This window comes from Aricia agestis, chromosome 16 (assembly GCF_905147365.1).
Source record: "Aricia agestis chromosome 16, ilAriAges1.1, whole genome shotgun sequence".
Taxonomy (NCBI): Eukaryota; Metazoa; Arthropoda; class Insecta; order Lepidoptera; family Lycaenidae; genus Aricia; species Aricia agestis.
Window position 1 is genome coordinate 2,233,450 of NC_056421.1, and position 21,729 is coordinate 2,255,178.

At 36.4% G+C, this 21,729-nt stretch overlaps 1 protein-coding gene across 1 annotated transcript; it reads left to right on the forward strand.

Annotated features, from left to right (window-relative positions):
• Nucleotides 1-124: 124 nt before the first annotated feature.
• On the forward strand, nucleotides 125-15,887 carry LOC121734806. Its single transcript, XM_042125423.1, has 4 exons — nucleotides 125-744; nucleotides 2,397-2,573; nucleotides 7,299-7,428; nucleotides 15,690-15,887. Exons 1-4 carry the CDS (start codon nucleotides 664-666, stop codon nucleotides 15,800-15,802), a joined length of 501 nt encoding a protein of 166 aa, XP_041981357.1. The 5' UTR covers nucleotides 125-663; the 3' UTR covers nucleotides 15,803-15,887.
• The last annotated feature ends 5,842 nt before the right edge of the window (nucleotides 15,888-21,729 follow it).

A 21,729-nucleotide genomic window follows, 5' to 3' on the forward strand; every position in this document is an offset into this window, starting at 1 on the left:
AAAAAAGTATTCTAAGTATATTATACTTATGCACTGTCAATAGTATTTTTAAATGTAAAAATGTTAAAAATGTTTATAATGTTTTGCCTAGTTTAAACGTCATTCCAACGTATCAGACAAAGATAAAACGTATCTAGTAAATAAACTCAAACTCAACTAAATACTTTTATTACTAAAGGGGTTTTTATATTTTGTGAAGAATGTGCACTTAATAGCTCCGGAACTAGTAAACTGGTCAAGAATTTTGTGTCTAAAAAAATAAACTAAAAAAAACCTGCAAATCACGCTTGCATACTCTGCTGCGACAAACACTTTTCGTGTGTACCACACATTAGCGAATTCTACAAATATTATGCATTAGTTTATTTGTCGTAGTTTAGAGTCAGAATAACACAGGATATCTCTATCTCAGTTCAAATCAACAAAACCTTCTTCGTGTTTTAATTCAACATGCCTGGTAAATTAAGCTCAACCTGCCAGCAATGTATAATGTAACAAAATGTGCGCTACGAAATAAGGAAGTGGCTCATTAGTTTAGTGAGCAGTCACTTGACGCCTTCGTCCAGTCTGTCGCTAGTCAGGAGAGAAGACGCTAGTCAGGAGAAATAACAAGTCAGGAGAGAGGAGAGAGCAGTTAGTTAGAAGAGAAGTCAGTCAGGAGTCATGAAGTGTCCCGTGGTTACGAAGTGTTGCTTCTGCGTGCCGCTGCGCAAAGGAGTGCTGATTTTTGGTTATATCAACCTGGTAAGGTTCATCTTAAATTTTTAAGTCATGTAGAAGTGGTGTCGGCATAAATTCTGAAATCAGGGTATTTAAATATTAGGGTAGAATTAATGTGTGAGTTACTTATAGGTAATTAATATGGAAATCTAACGTGGGAGAGCCATGCTTCGGCACGAATGGGCCGGCTCGACCGGAGAAATACCACGGGCTCACAGAAAACCGGCGTGAAACAGCGCTTGCGCTGTGTTTAACCGAGTGAGTGAGTTTACCGGAGGCCCAATCCCCTACCCTATTCCCTTCCCTATTACCCTATTCCCTTCCCTATTACCCTATTCCCTCTTAAGAGGCCGGCAACGCACCTGCAGCTCTTCTAATGCTGTGAGTGTCCATGGGCGACGGTAGTTGCTTTCCATCAGGTGACCCGTTTGCTCGTTTGCCCCCTTATTTCATTAAAAAAAAATGTATGTATGTAACGTAGCAAGCCGTTCTACGACTTGCTACGTTACATACTTACAAAATTACGCTCGTTTTGCTTCACTTTCCAAAAAGTATATTATACTTGAAAAGTAGAGGTTTTATTTGTGTTTTAAAGCTATTAGATAAAATTACTGCTAGATGCATAAAACATTATCGAAATGTTAATTGCTCACACGAGGTACGTTTCTTCTAAGATCTTAAATGTCTGAATCTTGGTTCTTAAAATTTTGAAATCTAGACCTCTAGAACCATGGGCGTACCGAGGGGGGCAGGGGGGGGCAGTGGGGGGCAGCTGCCCCCCCCTGGATCATGTTGACGTCCCTACTAAGTATATTATCTAGTACTTTTATCTATAAAAATAAAAAATTAAGAACGAATTTTTGCCATTTGTTTGCAATACAATATTTTTACAACTAAAAATTATTAATTTTTTATTCTTTATAAACACCTAGCTTATGAAAAATCTGATTTGCCCCCCCCTGGCCCAGAACCTGGATACGCCCATGTCTAGAACAATGATAGCATCTTCCATGCAATACTGTAAGGCCTGCTGTGTTTTGTAAGAGTGTTATTACACCAACCATACTTTCATTATTCATGCTTGTAATATTATAAATGCGAAAGTGTGTCTGTCTGTCCGTCTGTCTATCTTTGGTATGGAGATACTTTGTGTCCCGGGAAAGGACATAGGATACTTTTATCCTGAATTTTGGCGCAACGGAGTTGTAGGCATCATCTAGTACTCTTTCGCGCTCACTTTGTCGGTGCGTGCCGGGGCGTCCCGGGGCGGGTCAGGGGCTCAGGGCGCAGCGCAGCGCAAAATGCGCTATAGCACACTATAGCCGGGTCGGGCCGCATCGCATTGACGGATTTTAACGCTCACTGTGCCGGCGTGCCGGGGCGGGTCGGCGCGCAATGCATTGGCGGATTTTGAGCCGAGGCTTGCCAGGCCGCTTGCTATAGCACACTGTTGCCGGGGCGCAGCGGGTCTTGTCGGGCCGTGTCGCATTGACAGATCCGCGGATCAAAAATCCGCGCCGATGCGCCCCGGCTCCCGGCACAGTGCGCGATACGCGCATCCGCTTCCATACAAATTATATGGAGGCGGATTTTTGCGATGCGCCCCGGCACGCTGAGCCCCGGCACGGCCCGTCTGAGTGTACTCACTCCTTAATGGTATTACTATACTTTTCCAGATAATCTCTCTGCTATGCCTCCCCATCCTGATCTTCATGACGGTAGAAGGGATTACCACACATGACATCTTTGAGAAGGTGCATGAGGAGGGAGCCAAGGTCCACCTCAACTTGACCATCGCCTTCACGGCACTGGACGTCCTCATGACCAGCATTCTGTTGTTTGGTGTACACAAGGTAAAAGCTGAAGCTAAGCTTTCTAGTATTTGATATATGAAAGTATTTGGAAGATGAAGATGTTATGTTTTTCACACTACCGCCAAAGATACTTGGTATTGTAGCTTAAGATAATAATAATAAAATATATAGATAATAATAATATTTGAACACATAAAAAATCGACGGTCCCTACGTATAAAAGGTCATGTCCAAAATAGCAATTTTTTTTTATTGCATCATGCCCTTCCATATAATGAGACGCATATTCCTATATTATTATTATTTTTCTCACGGACGTAAAAAAAATACGGACGGATCGCCATTAAGAAATGAGTAATAAGCCCAGGCGATCATACGTACACATCTTTTCACACACACTCGCACTGTAATAAGCCGAGCGTACCGCCATTACGCAATTAGACTGCATCGCGGTGACACGTCTTTGTCATTCATAAATAAAAATAAATATGCCATCTTGTGTTGTAAAATGGTGCAAAAACAATACAACCTTACACAAAAAACATCAAGGAATAACCTTTCATAGGTAAGATAACATATTTTTTAAGTATTTTGATAAAATAATGTAAATATTAATTCAACTTCAACAGGTCAGTAATGTCCATAACAAAGTGGGGAAATTTTCCCCAAACCGGGGAAAATTTTAAATTATTTTTTAATAATCAAATAATTAATTTTATTGTCTTTTATTAGTGTCATGTAAGTATTTAGCATACTATTGACCAGTAATTAGGCAGGAATACAATAATAGGGGTGTAGACAGTAAACGAAATCTAATACAAATTATTGTTTTTTTGAGAGTTTGTATGTTTGTGGACATATTTTACTTAATAACTTTATAATATTTTTTTATATTTAATAAGTGATTTTTTAAATTGAAATAAGAGTGTATTTATTTTTTATATTTTTAGGTGTAACAAAATACTTATGTACTAACAGAGAAGTTGATTCCTATGCAAATCGGGGACATAAGTAGTTTGGTTGCGTTACGTCAAACCCAGCCGACAGATCACAATTAACATTGAATTGACATAAGTATTCGACCAAATAACGTTGGTCTGTCAATTGCATAGGAATCAACTTCTTGATGGTACATCTGTAAAATAAATATATTTCCTAAAAATAGTCTACACCCCTATTAATTTCTTAATTTACAAAAGTGGATATAATTGTTGTTTGACGACCTCTGTGGCTCAGTGGGTGGGCTGTCGGTAGCTCAAGCCGGGGGTCGCGGGTTCGAATCCTGCCGACGGAACAAAAAGTTTTCAAAGTTCCTGGGTCATGGGTGTGTATTAAATATGTGTATCATATAATAAAAATCTTAAATATATGTATAGTATAACAGTATTAAATATATTTCCGTTGTCTGGTACCCGTAACACAAACTTCAGGTACTTAGCACGGGGTCAGACTGACGTGGTGTGAAGCGTCCATAGATAAAATTGTTGTCTTAGATTTCCTTCAGTAGTAGGGGAGGGAAGGTGCTATTGGTGTAGTCACCCGAGCGTCATTGAGAGTAGGAATGAAAATATTGAATGGACCTCTAGACCAGGAATAAATTTAACACCATGTTAGGTGATTTGATTTGACGTTAGCGCATGGTAGAACTCTCGATAGCTCTAACAGGCCGTTAACTGATTTAACAAGCCATTATTTACAACCGCTTACATTTCTGAAGCGAAAAAAACATAAAAATATGTTTAAATATAAAAAATACATTTAACTTGTCTGAGTTTACAAAATTTAAAAAGTAGGGAAATTTATGATTTATATGGCAACCCTCATATCACGCACACGTCCTACACGGGCGGCCATAACTAGGCTTCACTCGTGATTAGAGAAGGTTACGTCCGTATTTTTTTTACGTCCGTGATTTTTCTATCACAATTCACAAGTAATTCCAAAGATAAAAAGACGTAAATGACGACAAATCGGAGGTTGTATTAGCTTTTAGTGTGGTAAATGCGGACATCTATACTTACCGTCTTGTACCGCGTTGAAAATTACGCGCTGTCCCGCGTCATGTCGTACATGTCCGTTTCTACCTCTAAGGTAGCGAATTATTTTTAGACTTGTTATCATTTACGTTCAGCTATTATGAGATTTTTGTTCGTTTTTATTGGGTCTAGTGCCACACATTCAATCAAATTCAAACCAATATGAGTATTTAAGTGTTATAAATAATCAGCGATGTGAAATAATTGCTGTAACGGAGGCTGAGGCTTCTTTTCATCATGAACAACCATCAGTGCTTTACTGTTATGGATATAGAGCAAAAAAATCGCGTTTGTTGTTTGAGGTCCACAATAATCAATAAATTTTATTTTTATTCTAATCAATTTCTTATAGCGCCAACAAAAAAACGTAATTTGTGTAAATTTCTACTATTGCGGTTCTTGAGATGAAACTTGGTGATAGACGGGCGGACGACATATAGAAAGCGAAGTCTGATAGGTTTCCGTTTTCAATTATTAAGCACGGAAACCTAAATGCTTGAAAATATACTATTGTATTATTTTATTTAAAGAAAGTAAATAAAATATTTTTATGTTTGCGGCTTTGCAAGAACATTGAGTATGAGTTTCGACTGCATATTTGTTTTGCGAACAAAAGGCGTTAAACTGGCTATGTGTTTAATTAACTGCTATTTATTTTATACAACACAGTTAATAAATAATGTAACATTAATTAAAAACTATAAAGAACACTCCTTATTTGCTCGATAGATGGACTTACGACGGGAAAAGAAACCCTATCAAATAATCTTCCCCGTTTTTCCATTTTCCTATTTCCTTTCTCCTATTTATCTTAGCGTTATAATTTATAGCCTATAACCTTTCTCAATAAATGAGCTATCAAACACTAACAGAATTTTCTAAATCGGACCAGCAGTTCCTGAGATTAGGGCGTTCAAACAAACAAACTCTTCAGCTTAATAAGATAAGGTGTTCTGTCAATTTGGTAGTCGCAAATTGGGATGAAATACTATTTTGTTCCTGCGAGGAACATGTAAGATGCATCATGCTGCAGCTCTGTATTCAATAGTAATGGTGAAAATTACGACCTTCATAAATTCTCAAGAAAAAGCTGAATATAATAATAGACTCAGAATTATATTTTACAGTCCAAACTTCTCCACCGTAGAAGTTATAATGAAGCCTCAAAGAATTTATTCATATTAAGATGCAATAAAAGTCTGAGGTCGTCAATATTGGTCACCTAGGTCTCAAAATTGGAAAAGGTATTGACCTTGCTCAAGTATACGAAAAGACCAAGAAGAAGAAAAAGGCAAATGATCTGGGCATTTGTTATCTTCAAGATGTAAATATGTTAATTTTTTTTACAGTAGGTATCATTGACAAATTTGCAAAAATATTATAAAAAAAATCTAAATCATAGCACCGATGCATTTTGTAAATAAAATCAGTTCATCATTCTCATCATCTTCATCTTCAACATTATGATGCTTTTGTTTACTGAAAACAGAATTAGTTAATACATTTATACTTAAATTTTTAGACTTTGGAAAATTAAACAGTTTAACTTATCAAATAATAACATTTTATTACAATTTTTCATTATGGACCTTATAGTTATTGATGACATGTCCTTTTGTTCGTTCATTATAACATAGAAAAAACTTCTTAAATTAGCAGCGTATAAAAAGATATGTCTGTGTTTTTTAGTTTTTCTTACTGAAGAGGCAGAATTTGTATTATTATACATGATAAACTTATAAATTATGACAATACGAACCATTTTATATAGTGCTTAATGAATTTAGGACCTAATATAATATTTTAATTCTTCCAAAGTAAAAACGGACATGTATGACTTAACCGTTATGGGCAGTCTTGAATTGTTACCGTAAAAACGGTCACCTTGCAATTTTGGCGAAAATATTGTAAATATTTAAAATTGTGTTATATAATGACAAACGGCCTACATTAAGCTTTACAGATCAATAAAAATAATTGTGTTTATGTTTTATGGTGATCTACAGTAACAGTTTGAATCTTAAAAACGCTCTCCTGAAAACCACTACTTTTGACATGTCGCTTTATACGTAGGGACCGTCGAAATACAAAGAAAGAATTGAAAACTATTGGACATTTCTTCCAGGCGAGCATAGAAAAAGTGTATAAGGAGCTGTCGCTTATTAAATTGTATTAATATTTAGGGTTCCGTACCCAAAGGGTGAAAAAGGGACCCTATTCATGAGACTTCGATATCTGTCTGTCCGTCTGTCTGTCTCCAGCCTGTATCTCAAAAACTGCTATAGCTAGAATTCTGAAATTTTCACAGATTGTGTATATCTGTTGCCGCTATAACAACAAATACTAAAAACAAAATAAAATTAATATTTAAAGGGGGCTTCCATACAACAAACATGATTTTTTGGCCTTTTTTGCTCGATATCAATAATGGCAACAGGTAGGCACTTGATATTTTCACAAAGGCCTTAATTATATGTATCTACTTCAATATTTAAGAAAAATATTAAAATAAAATAAAAAATTAAGGGGGGCTCCCATACAAAAACACAATTTTTCGCCTATTTTTCCTCTATAACGGTACCCTTCGTGTGCGAGTCCGACTCGCACTTGGCCGATTATTTTAAAAACATCATCGCTAAAATAATTTAGGTGTCTTGTGCGGATACTTACACATAAAAATTAAATAACTGGCAAGTAAAAAATGTACGCTTTGTGTATGTTTTTGCAGAAAAAGAAGAATATACTGAAGGTATACTTCTACACGGGGCTGGTTCTACAGACTCTGCCGTTCTTCATTGATGTCATCTTCTTCGAGGCCAACACAGCTTTGGAGAATTTCGCATACTTCTTTGCGATGGGTAAGTGTCTAACAAACACACTAGGCCGAAGTTCAGCAATGTCAAACGCATACAATATAACGCGACGGAATTTCGGCATGGTGTGTCATCGGTAATTTAAAATACATTGCAGGTGGAATCAAGCCGAACTTCCGCCGCGGAATTTCGCCATAGTGTGTTTAGACTTTAGAGAATCTAAAAACTATACACAATAGTCAAAATCGGTAGCTTGGCCATTTTGTTATTCGTCACGCTATGGGCTTTGAACTTACTTTTCTCTAACTTTTGTATTTACCGTAACTAATAAAAAATGGCCGATTTTGACTAATGTGTAGAGTTTTTAGATTCTTCTCGTGCGGCTGACACATATTATTATCAAGTATTTTGTCGCACTTTAGTGTGAAATTAAGGTTTTTAGATTTAGGGCTGAGTAATGAGTATGTAAGGTTAGAAACTTGGTGTCAGGTGGCAACCGGCCGTAAAATTAAAGCCAAAACTCTCCTCCCTGTACATGATGAAAAGTAAGAATAATATATGGGAGTCTAATGCCAAGGCGTACCCCCGAAGCGACGTAGATGCGACACAGAATGCGAAAAAGAAGAAACATGCTAGGGCGTCCCCCCCAAGCGACGATTTTGACAAGAACTTGTGTTCGCAATCTACCATTTTAAGTCATCATAAATTAAGACTGGCGACCTGGAACATCGGCACTATGACGGGACGCAGTAAAGAGCTTAGCGACATACTACAAAAAAGAAAGATAAACGCCTGCTGCGTCCAAGAAACCAAGTGGAAGGGCTCTAAATCAAGGGACATTGGAAAAAATTACCAACTCTTATATTATGGTACCACAAATAAGTGAAACGGAGTAGGATTCGTTCTGGACAAAAACCTGAAACAGCGCATTATCAATGTTGAAAGGAAGAGTGACCGTCTCATGACAGTTAAGCTTGCCATCGACGACCAGCCGCCATTTAATATTATCTCATCTTACGCACCACAATCTGGATGCACAGAACAAGAAAAATCTGAGTTCTGGGAAGACTTTGCAGAGCTAATACAATCCATCCCCCATGGAGAATATGTTCACGTGGGAGGAGATTTAAACGGACATATCGGCGAAAAGGCGGGAGAGCACGCAAAGGTCCATGGTGGATATGGGTACGGAAAAATTAACCAGCAAGGAACAAGCATTACAAACTTTGCAATAAATGCTGATCTAAAGATCATCATACTTTAAGAAAAAGATAGAACACCTGATTACTTACAAATGTGCAAATCATACTACTCAAGTGGACTACATAATGGCAAATAGCAACATGCTTAAACTATATAAAGACTGCAAAGTTATACCAGGCAATGCTCTCACATCACAGCATAGACTGCTGGTTTCAATTCTCCAACTCTCAAACCTCTTAAAACAAACGTATATAGGACAGAGCACATAAAATGGAGAGAACTGCATGGCCCTAAGGGACGCTTGCTTCTAGATCAACTAGCCCAATACCTTAACGAAGACCTAAAGATGAACAAAACTACAAATAAAATGTGGTCCGACTTCGAACAATTCTGCCTGAGCAAAGAAAAAGAGATACTTAGCGTCTCCAAAGGAGTCCTTCAAAATGCCAAAGAACCCTCCTGGTGGAATGATAGTATTAAGGAATTAATAAAATCTAAGAAAAATGCTATCAAGATCTGGCAAAAAACAAATCTGGATGAGGACCGCACCACGTATACAACACTTAAGAATATCGTGAAGTCGGCAGTGGCACAGGCCCGAGCTGCGGCAAATGCGAAATTTTATGAAGGGTTGGAAGAGGCAAAATATACAAACACCATATATAAGGTTGCAGGTCAGCGACAAAGGCAAACTCTTGATGTCAAACGTAACAAATACATTAAGGATGTCCAAGGGGCACTACTAACATCAAACAAAGATATTACAGAAAGGTGGAAGGAGTACTACGAACATCTCATGAACGAAGAATTTCCTAGCAAACCTTTACCTCATATAGCACCAACTGAAGGACCTATTAATGCTATATCTCTAGATGAAACCAAAACTGCAATAGCCAAAATGAAATATCGTAAGGCTGTAGGCGCAGACCAGGTACCAGCTGATATCTGGAAGAAAATTGGAGACGCAGTACCGTGGCTAACAAAGCTCTTCAATAACATCCTAAGTGAAGGCACTATACCTGATTCGTGGCGTAAGAGCACACTGTGGCCAATTTTTAAGAACAAGGGAGACATTGCACAATGCAATGTCTCCCTTGGAATGTCTTTAATGTCTTCCCTATAGAGGTATAAAATTGACTTCGCACACCCTTAAGATCTGGGAACGGATAATTATTATTATTAAGCCTCGTTTATTCCTTAATTATTACAATATGCATACATGATAATATTATAAAATTACAGTGTTTTATTTGTTTTAATACATTTTCTAATTATTAATTAAGTATTTATGAACTATTCAAATATTATTAGCAAAAAAAAATTTAGTAACATTATTAATATTATCCTTTATCAATTATTAAATTATTAGATTATTAGTTGTTAAGGACCTTTCTACGAGTATAGGCCTCCTCCATACTTTGCCATGCATCTCTATCATTTGCCTTAATCATCCAGTCTTTTCCGGCTATTTTTATTATATCGTCCATCCATCTTGTTCTTGGTCTTCCTTTTTTTCGTTTGTATTGTGGTCCCGTCCAGTTAGTTACTTTGTATGTCCATTTCTGTTTATTCATCCGCGCTATATGTCCTGCCCATTTCCATTTTAGTTTTTGACAATGTTCTAAAGCATCAATAACGTTTGTTATTTCTCTAATATCTGAGTTTCGTTTTCTGTCCCTTCTTTTTATATTTAAAATACTGCGTTCCATGGATCTTTGGCAAATTTGTATTTTATTTTTATAGAATTATTATATATCCAGGTTTGGCTACCGTACGAGAGACATGGAAGTAAGCAGGAGTCTAGTACTTTCTTCTTGAGATATAGGCATATTTGATTTTAGTACCTTTTTGTAGCTCCAAAACTTGTTCCATGTGATGTTGATTCTTCTTGTTACTTCATCTAGCTGTCGAGACTTAGAGAAAGATATTTGTTTTCCTAGATAGACATATTCTTGTACGTAGTCCAGAGGGGTATCATTTACTCTTATCGGCAATAAGGTAGAGTTGGTCATAATTTTAGTTTTAATAGTATTTAGCTCTAACCCAATTTGCTGACTTACAGTGTGCAATTCGCAAATCATTTTTTCCAGTTGGACAGCAGATTCTGCGAAGATGATAATGTCGTCTGCAAACCTCAAATTGCTCAGATATTCTCCTTTAATATTTATACCCCTTTTGCCCCACTTAAGTTTTTTCATTATATTTTCCAGGACACTGATAAATATTCCAGGCGAGAGGGGGCACCTTGACGAGCTCCTCTGCAAATTTTTATCTGTGAGCCTTTTGTTTCCATTTTTACTCGGGATGTGCTTTTGCTATAAATATCTTTTATAAGATCTACAGTTTCTGTTGGGATGTCACATTCATATAGAGCTGTCCACATACTATTATGGGATATTGAATCGAACGCTTTTGCGTAATCAATAAAAGCCAGATAGAGTGGACGCTGGTGTTCTTCGTATTTCTCAATTATTTGGTCTAATACGTGAATATGATCAGTTGTGGAGAAATTTTTCCTAAAACCTGCTTGTTCTGGTGGTTGGTGCTCATCAATATATTTTTGTATACGTTCTGCCAGACAGGTTGCGAAGAGTTTGTACATATTGGGTTGTAAGCTGATTGGTCTGTAGTTATTTATATTTGCCGGATCTCCTTTCTTGTAAAGTAATATTATATCTGATTTAGTCAGAAGGAATTATTTTTGCATTTAAAATCATATTGAACTGGTTGGTTATTAAAGGTGCTAAAAGTACTTTACCAATTTTTATTGCTTGATTCGGGATGCCATCTGGTCCAATACTTTTGTCACATTTTAGCTTGTCTATTTTTTTAATAATTTCAGTACATGAGAACCTGTCCAGGGTGGTAGAGTTGCGGTTGACCGTTTCGATTTCCTGTTGTTCATCGGTTTGTGCTGAGTAGAGTTTTGTGTAAAAAGATGTTGCTGTCTCTATTATGTTCGCTCTTGAAAAAGTCTTGGTGTTGCTGTCCTTTTCTTTTAAACAGGGTATCCATTTTTTGTATTCAACAGCTATTGTTTTTATTCTATACTTTCTATGTTCTTTTTTAATAAGTTTAGGTATATTTTTATATAAATAGCTGCGTTCAAATTTTTCTTCTTTGTTAAGTTTTTTTTTGATCTTGAGTTCATGCCTTCTTTGTATAAGATTTTTTATATATTCTGTAATAATAGCATGTTTCTTCCCAGATATGTATGTGTTGCAATGTAAGCTTTCTAGGATACAGTTTTTCAATGTATCATTTAAGTACTTTACATCTTCGCATTCGTACAAGTTAGCTGTGCCAATTTTTTGTTTTAAAGTTTTTATGAAGTTTTCTTGATTTGTTAGTGTTATTAATTGAGTTGTTACATGTTTGTAACTTGCTCTGCTTTTTTTAATTTTCGACAAATATACTGTGCTTCGGATAAATCTATGGTCACTTGGAAATTGAAAATTATTCAGTATCTCTATATTTTCAATATTCTCTTTATGGTTGGATAATATGTAATCAATTTGGCTTCGCTTGTTTTTCGGAGACATCCAGGTCCACAAATTTTTTGGGTTCTTTTTGAAATACTATTTATGATGAAAAGTTTATGTTCCCAGCAGAATTGAAGAAGAAGTTCACCTCTATTATCTCTTTTTCCATAGCAATAGTTTCCTAAGGATTTTTCTTCTCCCGCTAGGCGTTATCCAACTCTTGCGTTGAAATCTCCCATTATAATAAGGTGTTGATAACATTGGTGCCGAGCTGTTTGGAGATTATTATAGAAGCTACATATTTCTTGTTCGCTAGATTCTACAGTGGGTGCATGGACTTGTACTAATGAAAGTGACTTGTTGCTAAAGTGTAGGTTTAGAATGCATATTCGTTCTGATATTGCAATAAAGATTTGTATGTTCTGCTTAAATTTTTTCTTAATAATGAAGCCAACTCTATATTGCCCTTTGGTCTCTCCATAGTAGCAAAATATATGTTCATCGTCTTCTTCGATATCGTAGTTTATTTTTGAAATTGCTAGTTTAAAATCCAATAATCTTTCATACGATAAGAGAGATCTGGCATTGTAAGTGCAGATGTAGAGTATATTATCTGTATTTGTAGTGTATGGAGGGTTGCGGTCTACTTCTTCCACAGGGACCAGCTGTATTGGAGAAGGTATGGAGAGAGGCGTAGAAATTAGTTTTTTGATGTTGTAATATTTTCAGTAGACTTGTGCTCGGATTTTTTGTTATTTGTTTTCGTGCATATATAAGATGTTATATTGTTTGTTCTATTTCTTTTATTTAATTGACTGGAAGTGCTCTCATTTGACGGTATATTTTTTTCAATAAGAGACATTGACAGATTTCGTTTTTTTTGCGTGTCGTTAGATGGTTTCCAGTTTTTCGGGGCGCCTGGCAGTATCACTAGTTTATCATATCTTAGTACAGCATTTCTTCCAAGTTGGCGCTCTTCTTCTACTTGTTTTTGTAATTCTTTACGCTTTACCAATACTTCATGGGGGAAGTCTTCTTTTATATTAATAGGGGAGCCTTCCAGTGTTCGTTTTTTCTTCAAGAGCTCAATTTTTCGTCCCATGGTTGTGAAGGTTACAAGTATAGGTCTAGACATACTCCCTGTTTTTTTGCCAAGTCTTCTGATCGATTCTATTTCCGTTGGTTGAATTTCAATATTCATGTTATTGTTAATGCAGCATAGGAAATTTGATTGAAGTTCATGATATCCGTGTTCAGTTTCTTCTACTCCGTAAAATATTAGGTTTTTCTTCCTTAACTGTTTTGATAAATTATTTATTATGTTCTGTTGTCGGCCAATTTCTGTTTCTAAAATATCAGTTTTTCTTTCTAATTTTGTAAAATTTTAATTCATATTATTAATTATTGTTTCAGTAATATTTTCTTGCATATTTCTAATCTCGTGTTTTTGAGTCATTAGATCCTTTTGGATTTGTTTTAGAATTTTTAACACATTATCCATCTTACTAGTATTGCCCTCTGTTGATAAAAGGTGGTACTGCTTGGTGGGTTAGTTTGCTTGTTTACGTTTGATAGAACTGCGACTCTTGCGCCGCTGGTTTAGGAAGTAGTTCTCCACAACACCGCTAGATGGCGCCGCTAGTTCTTTAAATATGTAATTAACTATCTAGATGATCGGCAAAAAAAATCCTTTGAGGTTATGTTTGTTTACTTTAACACTTTTCTGTTTATTGTCTTTTTATTTGCACTGCTATTTCACTGATTTTATTTTTGGATAACGTTTTTGATTTTACACTGTAGTTCTCGCTTTTATTGAACGGTAAAAACTGTTTTGTTCTTTGGCACTTTGTAGTCACTATTTCTTTTAATTTATGCACTGGTATTTTGAAATTAATCACTTATCACTTGATTTAAGGGACAAAGTTTAAATTTTTCGCACTTTTTGATTTTAAGAGACACTATATATTATTAAATTGAGGAATAACACGGAGCCGAAGTTAACTCGAGCACAGTAGCGACCTCTCTTATTTATATTCGAATTGTCTGTATTGTAAGAGGTTACAATACAGACAATTCGAATTTTAATGGAAAAGCACCGCGCTAATAAAGAAAACCTACATCTCCTCTTCATAGGCCTTGAAAAGGCTTTTGACAGGGTACCACGAAATCTGGTTTGGCAGTCCTTAAGAGCACATGGCATCCCGGAGCAATATTCACTGATAGTTCAGGACATGTACACTTATACTACAACCACCGTTAAAAGCCCTGCTGGCCTTAGTGGTTCATTTCAGGTGAACGTGGGTGTACACCAAGACTCAGCCTTAAGGCGAGGATAAACCCCAATTTGTTATTCCGTGACTCCCGGTTTACTTAGTTCCAATATAATAACGAAGTGTTAAAAAATATGAGATATAAAGCACAATATTTAAAATACCTTAAACCATAAACATTTTAATAAAACGTAATTCTTTGGCTGTAATTAATTTACAAACTCACCTCCGAAAAAACTCTATTTCATCGAAATATAAGTATTAACTAGGATAATTATACATTTTATTTGAATAAATTGTTAGTAAATCTATATTAAAACTTCTTTAGTTGTGTGCAAGGTTATCGTTTTTGATTGAGATTAATCCCCACCTTAAGCCCACTTCTATTTAACCTATGCATGGATTACATAACACGTGACATACAGCAACCTACACCATGGTGCATGCTCTATGCGGATGACATAGCACTCATAAGCAAAACCGTCACTGAGTCACTGACCTACAAGAAACGTTTAATCGTTGGGTAGATAGAATAGAGAAATATGGACTACGCATCAGCCGCAGCAAGACAGAATACATGGAATGTAATTACGAAGGAACGGAAAATGCAGGCAATAATGTGTTCATAGACGGCATAGCACTCCCGAAGGTAGAGAGCTTTAAGTATCTTGGATCCATCCTAACATCAGATGCAAACGCCGACAAAGATGTCCAACACCGTATAAATTCAGCATGGCTCAAGTGGAGGTCTTTAACTGGTGTTCTATGTGACCCTAGAATGCCCATCAAAATCAAGGGTAAAGTTTATAAGTCCGTGGTAAGGCCCACTCTTACCTATGGTGCGGAAGGTTGGACTATGAAAAAAGCTCACGAACAACAACTGCACGTGAATGAGATGAAGATGCTCAGATGGGCGGCTGGTGTAACCTGCATAGATAAAGTCCGCAATGAGTACATAAGGAGCTCGTTCGGGGTAGCTTCTGTTGTGGAAAAAGTCAAAGAGTCCAGGCTGAGATGGTACGGTCACATACAAAGAAGAGACGATGCCTACGCCGTAAAGAAAGTCCTCAATATACCAAACGTGTACAAGAGACCAGGAAGACCACCCGCAACCTGGTGGAACAACATCAAGAGAGAGATGGACCAGGAAAGCCTAACTACTGAGCCAACCCAGAACAGAAAATTCTGGCGCAAACTTACAGGGAGACCCGACCCCAGATGAACTGGGAACATGGGGTGGACAAAGAAGAGGATTATAAGGATGTTATTATTGTTTTTACCTTGGGAGTCCGTTTTAATTTTTTGTTAAAAATAATAATTAAACCCTTACCTAAACCTCTTTTTTTTTCAGGTTTAAACTACTATCTGCTCTTCCTTGTATACCAACTGATATACACAGCTGAGGAGCCGGCAGCTGGGATGCAGTTCACCAACCACACCCCAAACACCAACCTATATGTTTAGATGTAAGCCTATAATGTACTTAAGGTGACGACGCGTTAACAAAATGGTTTTTGTCGCGTAATTTAAAAACCATAAATATATTTCATATAAGCTATGGGCAAATTAAAGTGTATGCTTGAACCAATTTATGTACAAATTTGGAAGCTTAAATCACTTTCCTCTGTTGGCAAAATAGTAGTCTAGTCAAAATTGTTAAGATGAAACGACATGACTAAAAGAATTAAATGCGCAAAGTTTGAATATTGTTACTATTATACTTTAGATTTTATAGGTGTCCAAAAACCCCCAATTTTGGCATTGACTCACCGATCATCATGAAGTCTTAGAAAGCTGAAATTTGGTATGTAACATACTATTAGTACAGAAACGACAAAAAAATATCAAACCCAACCTAACCTATATCCGTACCATTATAGAGCAAAATTAGGCCAAAATTGTGGTTTTTGTATGGGAGCCCCCCTTAATTTTTTATTATAATATTATTTTTAAATATTAAAGTAGACATATAACTAAGGACTTTGAGAAAAAATCAATATAGGGCATACCTGTTGCCATTATTAATATAGAGCAAAAATGGCCAAAAAAATCACGTTTGTTGTATGGGAGCCCCTCTTAATTAATATAAATTTTATTTTGTTTTTAGTATTTGTTGTTATAGCGGCAACATATATACATAATCTGTGAAAATTTCAATTCTCTAGATATTACGCTTCTTGAGTTACAGCCTGAAGACAGACAGACAGACTGACAGACGGACAGATGGAAAGACAACGAAGTCTTAGTAATAGGGTCCCGCTTTTACTCTTTGGTTACGGAACCCTAAAAAATACGTGTTATCCTTGAGAGACCACAGACTCACAGAAAACCAGATGAAACAGCGCCTGCGCTGTGTTTCATCTGGTGAGTGAGTTTAGCGGAGGCCCAACTGCACTCTATACCAATACATGATTCCCTATCCCTATTCTCTTCTGCTTATTCGTTCATAAAAAGGCTGGGACATACTTGCAACTCTTCTGATGTTACTATACAGAGTCCATGGGCGATGGCAGTTGCTTTCCGTCAGGTGACCCGTCTGCTTGTTTGCCCCCTAATTTCATAAAAAAGGGAAAGAGAACAGGGTTTTCTATCCCCTCAATCAAGCCTTTTCTCTCTGATAGGCTGGCAACTCGGCGACGGTAGTACTTTCTATTAGGTGATCTGTTTGCTCATTTATCACCTAATTTTATATAACCGATCCCCTCTTAAAGGCTGGCAAATCACTTGCAACTTTTTTAATATTGCGAGTGCACATGCTCGTATGCCCCTTAATTTCATAAAAATGTGTGTGGTAAAACTCACAAAAAGAAATGAAATCTCACGAAAAACATTTTCATGTAAAAATGTTGCCAAGACTAGAACATATAGTTGCGGTGTCAAAAAGTAGTGAGATCTCATGTAGAGCCAAGTTTCTAACCTTACATACTCAGCCCTCAATCTAAAAAGTAAAAACCTTAATTTTTCATATAAGTTGCGGCAAAAAACTTGATATAATGTGTCAACCGCACGAGAAGAATCTAAAAACTCTACACATTAAACAAAATGGGTGGCTTGGCCATTTTGTTATTTGTCATGCTATGGGCTTTGAACTTAATATAAATTACTTTTCCGTTGTTCTTAATAACTTTCATATTAACTGCAACAAAATGGAAAGGCCACCGATTTTGACTAATGTGTAGAGTTTTTAGATTCTTCTCGTGCGGCTGACACATTATATCAAGTATTTTGCCGCGACTTATGTGAAAAAATAAGGTTTTGAGATTTAGGGCTGAGTATGTAAGGTTAGAAACTTGACTCTACATGAAATCTCACTACTTTTTGACCGACTTCCAAAAAGGAGGAGGTAATACGTTCGGCTGTATGTATTTTTAGGGTTCCGTACCTCAAAAGGAAAAAACGGAACCCTTATAGGATCACTTTGTTGTCCGTCTGTCCGTCCGTCCGTCTGTCAAGACCCTTTTTCTCAGGAACGCGTGGAGGTATGAAGCTGAAATTTATATCAATTACTCAGGTCTACTGTCCCTTGAAGCTGTGAAAAAATCAAACTTCTAAGCCAACGCAATCAAAAGATACAGCCGTTTATGCCGCAAATTTTCGACACTTGCAAGGGAATCAAAACCTACAGGGTGCTTCCCGTGAACTCAGAATCTTGAAATTTGGTACGAAGCAACGTCTTATAGCATAGATAAAGGAAAAATTACGAAAACCATAAATTTTTAGTTACATCACATAATATATTTTTTTTTAATAATTTTAAACTTACTACCCATTTCCTCATAAACGCGTAGAGGTATTAAATTGAAATTCATACCAAATACTCAGGTCTATAATACCTTTAAGCTGTAACAAAATCAAACTTCTATGTCAACGCAATCAAAAGAAACAGCAATTTAAGCTGCATATTTTGAAACTCGCAAGTACTCGCAAGGGAATCAAAACCTAAAGGGTACTTCCAGTCGACCTAGAATCTTGAAATTTGGCATGAAGCAACGTTTTATAGCACACATAAAGGAAAAATTCCGAAAACCTTAAATTTTTAGTTACATTACAAAATATATATTTTTTAATAAATATAAACTTATTACTTTTTTCCTCATGAACGCGTAGAGCTATCAAGTTGAAATTCATATCAAATACTTAGATCTAATTGCCTTTAACCCGTGAAAAAAAAAAAAAAAATTCTAAGTCAACGCAAAAACGCAAAACGCAAAAGTACAACCATTGATACCGCATATTTTGAAACTCGCAACTACACGCAAGGGAATTAAAACCTAAAGACCACTTCCCGTTGACATAGAATCTCGAAATTTGGTAAGAAGCAATAGCTTACAGCACAGGTAACAGAAAAATTCCGAAAAGCTTAAAATTTTAAGTAGTTATACCACCAAAAAATTGTGATTGTAAACATAATTGTAGTTACAGCAATGACCGCGAGTTATTATACTACGAGTATGTATGGGGAGGGCAACATTTTTCAAACGGCAAAGACGACCTCACTCATCGTCATTCAATCCCGATGTTTTGGTGAATGTAGCTGTATAAATAACTTTAATAAAAGAACTTTCGCAAGTCTGCTGCAAGGCTAGTATAAGTGTTTCAGTTATATTATAGATAAATGATATGTGTTAATATAAAATAAAGGATTACTTAAACGATAAAGAGATCTTTGTCTTAAATTTATGCTCCTCCATCTTTCCCCATTGTAATGTTATGAATTTCATTTTGCAATAAAAATACCATAGTTATGACTCGATTGTCGTAATGAACGAACTTTGTAAACCTTGCAGGTTTGTACGGAACCCTCGGTGCGCGAGTCCGACTCGCACTTGGCCGGTTTTTTTATGTATGTTCAACGATCACTCAGCCGTTTGTGGTCCGATTTACAAAAATTTTTTTGTGTTGTATACGGTTTGATTCGAATTTGGTACCATGTTCATAAAAGTGGTGACTTGATGATGGGATCCATGAGTAATCGAGGGAACTCCTCAAAATTTATATGGAAACATATAGTGATTTAATTTTTTCTGAAGTGTTTCAGGCACATACTACCAAAAAGTAAGATTTTGCACCAGGATGTACCCTGGTTCCGAAGGTACCCAACAGAACTTTTGATTCCTTATAGATACAAGTTCGAGGATTTTGGCTTTATTTATACTAATCCAAGCAAAAGCCAACGAATTCTACAATATTTCTGCTGAACATAGGCTAAATTTTATCTTGGAAAAAATTGTGTTTCGTAAGATATTTGGGTTTTTCGGACGCCAGGTGTAAAATCAACCAGAAAAGTTACTTATTTTGCGTACGCTGCCGAAACTATAAAAGATAGAACCATAAAATGTTCTAAGTGATTGTAGATCTTATAAATATCTACAAAAAAGTCCGCGACACACTATACTTATCTATGTCGAGTGAGGCACAATAACCATTTTTTTATTTAAAAATCTTGAATTTTTTTGGACTACATTTAAACGCGTTTATTTTACTTATGCTGTTAATCTTATGAAAATAAATTATTTCATCACTAAGTACAGTTTATGTAGATAACATTTGGTCTTTGAATGATTAAAATTGGACGTTTAGTTTTGAAATTATGGCGAAATTAAAATATAACGATAGTGGGCGTCACCAAGCGGGGGTGCGCGTGCGGGAGGAAGACAATATTCTGTGCAGTGTGCACTATGCAATATGCATCCCTTCGGATAATGACTGCGTCCGCGTCGTCGATGTCAGTGTTGGAGTCTGTGAATCGACCTGGGAATCATTTTGCTGACCGAGTCTTTCCTGGGTAGGCTTTTTGCAGCCGTAATCGACATCCACGCGGGCGGAGCCGCGGGCGACCGCTAGTAATAATATTATGTACAACTCTAAGACAACAAGCTATAAGTAATATAGCCTTGTGGTCTCATAGGTAACTAAAAAGGGTAAAATTATTATTTTTTAACAAAAAATTAAAACCGACTTCCAAGGTAAAAACAAAAGTAATATTCTTAAAAATAATCAAAAAAGAATCAAATAATTCTTATTCCTTATTATAGTGCCGTCTTCAGACTTCGCCTAAACCTCAACTATTTCTGTACTCAATCTTCGTACTTTTGAAGTCGCTACCAGCCCGGAAAAGTTCTGAGATCCTTGACATAGAACTTACGCTGAGGTAAGCTGGTACCGACTTCAAAAGCATGAAGATTGAGTACAGAAATAGTTGAGGCTTAGGCGAAGTCTGAAGACGGCACTATAATAAGGAATAAGAATTATTTGATTCTTTTTAGATTATGTTTAAGAATATTACTTTTGTTTTTACCTTGGAAGTCGGTTTTAATTTTCTGTTATTGACACCACGAACTATATGTTCTAGTCTTGGCAACATTTTTACATGAAAATGTTTTTGGTGGGATTATAATGTCTCTGAGTGCAGCGGCTAGTGGCGCTAAATACCGAAGTGTGATAAATGATAATGATTCATTGAAGGTGAATTAGGTATTCAGGTTAATCCGCTGCGCGTGCAATTCCGAGTAAGCGCAACTATACTGTACACGGCGAAACATGGGGGTAGCAGTCATTGACTCCCTGTCAAAAACTTGTCATTTTTTATATAGACCGCGATTGACAGTGAATTGTCAGATGTTGTCAATCGCGACATTGTATAGAAAATGACAAGTTTTTGACAGGGAGTCAATGAACGCTACCGCCTGTTTCGCCGAGTACAGTATAGTAAACACCACGTCGTAACAGCAAAATGCGCAAAATTAATATATTGTGCCAGTCGATTCGAAACGCATATTGGCATATATTAGGCTTCACAGACTTTAAATTATCCAATTATAAACGTACATTTTGCCATCGAAACAATACCGCGGAACAGTAGGAGGCCGGAAGTTAGAAGCAATTACGCGTATTTACTACAGTGACAAGAAGAATATAACGAAAATAGTAAGTGCTCCCAGAAATAACTATGTTTCGGAGATAAACCACCACGTAAGTACATTTTAATTATTGTTTTATTAGCGACCCGCCCCGGCAACGCACGGGTATAAAATATATAGCCACTAAAAAAATTATCAGAATCGATAGCCTATGATCCTTCACGTGGTCTACTAATTTTTATCTGTGCCAAATAACATAAAAAATACTCCAGTAGACGAGATAAGCTCTTTCAAATAATTTCCCCTCGTTTTTTCCACATTCTCCTATTAGTCTTAGCGTGATAAAATATAGCCTATAGCCTTCCTCAATAAATGGGCTATCTAACACTGAAATAATTTTTCAAATCAGACCAGTAGTTCCTGATATTAGCGCGTTCAAATAAGCCCTTTCGAATAATTCCCCCATTTTTTCCACATTTTCCACTATTTCTTCGCTGCCATTTGCTTTCTAGATAAATGGTTTATCTAATA

Excerpts from the sequence above, each read along its gene's own strand:
- LOC121734806 (XM_042125423.1), top strand. The coding sequence starts at position 664 with ATGAAGTGTCCCGTGGTTACGAAGTGTTGCTTCTGCGTGCCGCTGCGC. Across the intron at positions 2,574-7,298 it reads TGTTGTTTGGTGTACACAAG|AAAAAGAAGAATATACTGAA; the intron begins GTAAAAGCTGAA and ends ATGTTTTTGCAG. Across the intron at positions 7,429-15,689 it reads CGCATACTTCTTTGCGATGG|GTTTAAACTACTATCTGCTC; the intron begins GTAAGTGTCTAA and ends TTTTTTTTTCAG.